Source organism: Penaeus monodon, unplaced genomic scaffold, assembly GCF_015228065.2.
Source record: "Penaeus monodon isolate SGIC_2016 unplaced genomic scaffold, NSTDA_Pmon_1 PmonScaffold_2663, whole genome shotgun sequence".
Taxonomy (NCBI): domain Eukaryota; kingdom Metazoa; phylum Arthropoda; class Malacostraca; order Decapoda; family Penaeidae; genus Penaeus; species Penaeus monodon.
This window is the reverse complement of record NW_023657062.1, coordinates 1-3,156: the sequence shown is the minus strand read 5'-3', so window position 1 is coordinate 3,156 and position 3,156 is coordinate 1. Positions and strand designations below refer to the sequence as shown.

General features: G+C 54.9%; 1 protein-coding gene across 1 annotated transcript; it reads right to left on the bottom strand.

The window, feature by feature from the left end:
* Positions 1-1,626: 1,626 nt before the first annotated feature.
* LOC119570423 (extensin-like) lies at positions 1,627-2,660 on the bottom strand (the record flags this gene model as incomplete). The annotated part of the gene is made up of 3 exons (XM_037918167.1): positions 1,627-1,761; positions 2,141-2,357; positions 2,447-2,660. Coding segments are annotated over 3 exons (566 nt in total), but the record flags the coding sequence as incomplete, so codon positions are not given.
* Between the last annotated feature and the right edge of the window lie 496 nt (positions 2,661-3,156).

Sequence of the window (3,156 nt, the reverse complement as noted above, 5' to 3'; positions counted from 1 at the left end):
GCTACGTGGGGGACAGGTGGGAGACAGCTTTAATTGGGTGAAGGGGGGGGAACTGGGGGAACAGCTTTTCAAAAAAACCTCTACTGCTTCAGGGTGGTCTTCGTCAGCTGCATCCTGGCCAGGCAGGGCACATGGAATAGCCCCTTTTGGGAGGCCCTCTGGTGAAAAGTAAAGTTTTGCAACCGGTATCCCATCCAGGTTTGCCACATAACTCGCGGTCAGGGAAACCACCATCCCAGGGATTTCATCACGGGGACGGGGGGAAAGCGGTTGGCAGAGGGAGGTCCATACCCTATCCAATTAACATCCACCAGGGGAAAGCGGGAAGGTTTTCCCCGGACGAGGGGGGCCAGGGTTTTCCGGTGGGTGGGGAACAGTTGATTCGGATTGATGGTGAAAGGTTAAAATCCGGACCCCAAAGCATTTAACATGTGGGGGACAAGCCTTCTTTTTCCCACCATTGTCACTTCTGACCCCTGGTTTCCCAAAAAAAAAAACAGGAGGAAAACGGCCTAACCCCCCACCTCGAGGGAAAATTCATGGGGCTGGTCCTATTGAAAACCCTCGGTTTTCGGGGCTGAGTGGGGTCAGTTTTCCCCGGTTGTGTGTACTGGCATGGGCCCGCCCCGCCCAAAGCTGGAAGGTCCCCCTCCAAAGCGGCGTTTGGGGAAAAAAGGGGGGGGGACATGGAGCTCTAAGGGGGGCCCATCCCCACCACAGCTATAAACAACCGAACCTTTCCCTTGGCCCGGCAATCCATTGGTTGTGGATGGCCCTCCATTCGTTGATAGGTCCACACCAGGGAGGCGTTTGCCCCATTTTCCTACCCGGTGAGACCATCGGCGGGGGTTGATGTCGGTGTGGGGTGTTCTGCCCTGGGGTTTGTGAAGGAGGGGGGGGGGGAAACCATCCTGCCCAGAACGGTGGCCATGCTTGGGTTTGGGCCCCACAGGGGACTCGACATCGGGTTTCCCATTCTTCAGGAGCCCGGCCCACATCTTGGTAGGGGTATGTTCTTGCCCCAAACCCACAGAGAGTTCCCAGACCGGGGGACTGGGGCATTTTCTCGGCCATCTTGCGGGTCGATGAGAAAGTTCCATGCCAGAAGCAGCTGACCTCGGAAAAAAGGCCCACTCAGGTAAACACCCTAATGCGTTTGCATTTTAGGGGGGACCCTCAGTATTCCTGATGTCCTGAGGAATTTAGGGTCTCGCAGGCCCCTGTTGTTTTTACTGCCAGCTCCACGGCACGGAAGAAAGTCCAGAGGGGGCCCTGGGCCTACTGCCATCCTTGCTTTGGGCCAGGCATATCATAAAAAGTGTTTGGAGCCGTTTTTGCTTTACCCCGGAAAACAACGGGGTCCCAGAGCCGAGCCTTGGAAACCCCAAACCCATTTCCCTGGGATGCGGGGTAAAAACACATGGGCTGTTTCAACAACTGGGACCCAGGGGCATATCCGCTCACCTTTGCTATGGGGGGCATGCGGATGTAAAAGGCCTCGGAGGTGGGGAGGCCGGGGGTTGCGAGGCTCGGATGTTTGGGAAAAATCCGGGGGGGGATCCGCTGGAGGGCCCTGGGAGGGCTGGGCGGTCTCCCCACAAAAAAGAAAGGGGGAAAAACCTCGTTTCACGGTCGCTGGTCAGGGGTGGGAACGGAGGGCAAGCACAAATCACGGGGGTTTGAAACGGGCCCAGGGGGACTGGGATGAGGGAGGGGACCGGGGGTTGCCATCAAGTGCTTGCAGGGGATTGGTTTGGAGTGCTGATAGGGGAACGGGGGGGGCTGTTAGTAACAGGGGCGCTGTATATGCGGAGGTGGGGCCCCATTTACTTTTGTTGGGCTGGAGGCAAAAGCCAAGGGGAGGGGCCGGGGCTGGGTCGGCAAGGCTTCAGGTCCCTGGGGGGGGTGGGGGTGGGGTGTGGGGGGCCCCAGGGGGACAGCTGGGGTAGGGAGTTACCATTTTGGGCGGGGAGGTTTTCCGGGGTAAAAGTCTCTCCCCATCTCTTGGAACGGGGTGGTTTGTTTTATTTGCAGGGGTTCAGGTACGAGGCCCACAAATGCCAGGTAGGGGGATGGTTGGGCCCCACCAGGTTACGATGGAGGCAGGACGTGGCGCGGGTTCCAGTAAGCTTCCTCCCACGGCAGGTTTTGGATGGTCGACAAGGGAAAAGGTTGGTTTAGGCAACATCAAAGGCGGGCTGGCAAATTTCTTCATTCGGGCGGGGACAGTGGAAGGGCGGGGGGTTGGTTGGGCCTTTTCAGGGGGGGGAAGAGGCCAAAAACACCGGGAATTTCTGTTGGCTCCCATCTGCATCTGCATCTGTGGCCTGGCATGGGGGCCAGCTGGGGTCCCCCACCTGTGCTCCAAAAAAACCGGGTCAAAAGGCCGTGGGCCTTCCAAAAATTGGGCCCAGGTTTGCCTTTTTGTTTGCATTTTCAGGCCAACCCAGTCCCAGAATCAGGGGGGACAGTTGCCCTCCCAAAAAGGGGGCCAATTAGCATTTCCGAGGCTGGGTTGGGCAAAAAAAACCCGTGGGTCTGGGCCCTGGGGGTTAGTTCGTCCTGGGGGCCGGGAAATTCCTCGGGGGTCGGTGGGTTCGGGGGGGACCCTGGCTGTGAACATCTTTGGGCTTGCGGGGCATGGGCAGGGCAGCAAAAACCTGGGGGTTTTTTTAGGCGGGTTGTGGTGCGGGGGGGGGACCGCCAGTCTATTACGGTTAACAGGGGGGGGACCCAAAAAAAACCTTCCAGTCCACCCAAGGGGAAAAAAAAATCACTGCATTTTGGGGGGCGCGGGACCCACACACTTATTATTCTGCGAGGATTTAAAAAACGGTTTTTAAAAAGGTTTGGGGGGGACCCCCCACGGGGACATCCAAAAAATCCTTGGAAAGCACTGGTAAAAAAATAAAATAAAAAAAGTGCCCCCCAAAAAGGGTAAAAAAGGGGGGGAGGTTTACAAAAAAATTTAACAATTTTAAAAAAAAAAAAAAAAAAAAAAAAAAAATTAATTTTGGTACTGGGCCAGGAAAAAATAAAAAAAATTGCATCAAAAAAAAAAAGTAAAGGTAAAAAAAAAACCCTGGATTATTACAATAAAAAACTTTTGGGAAAAAAAAAGTAAAATTGTTAAAAAAACCAAATAAAAGTAGAAAA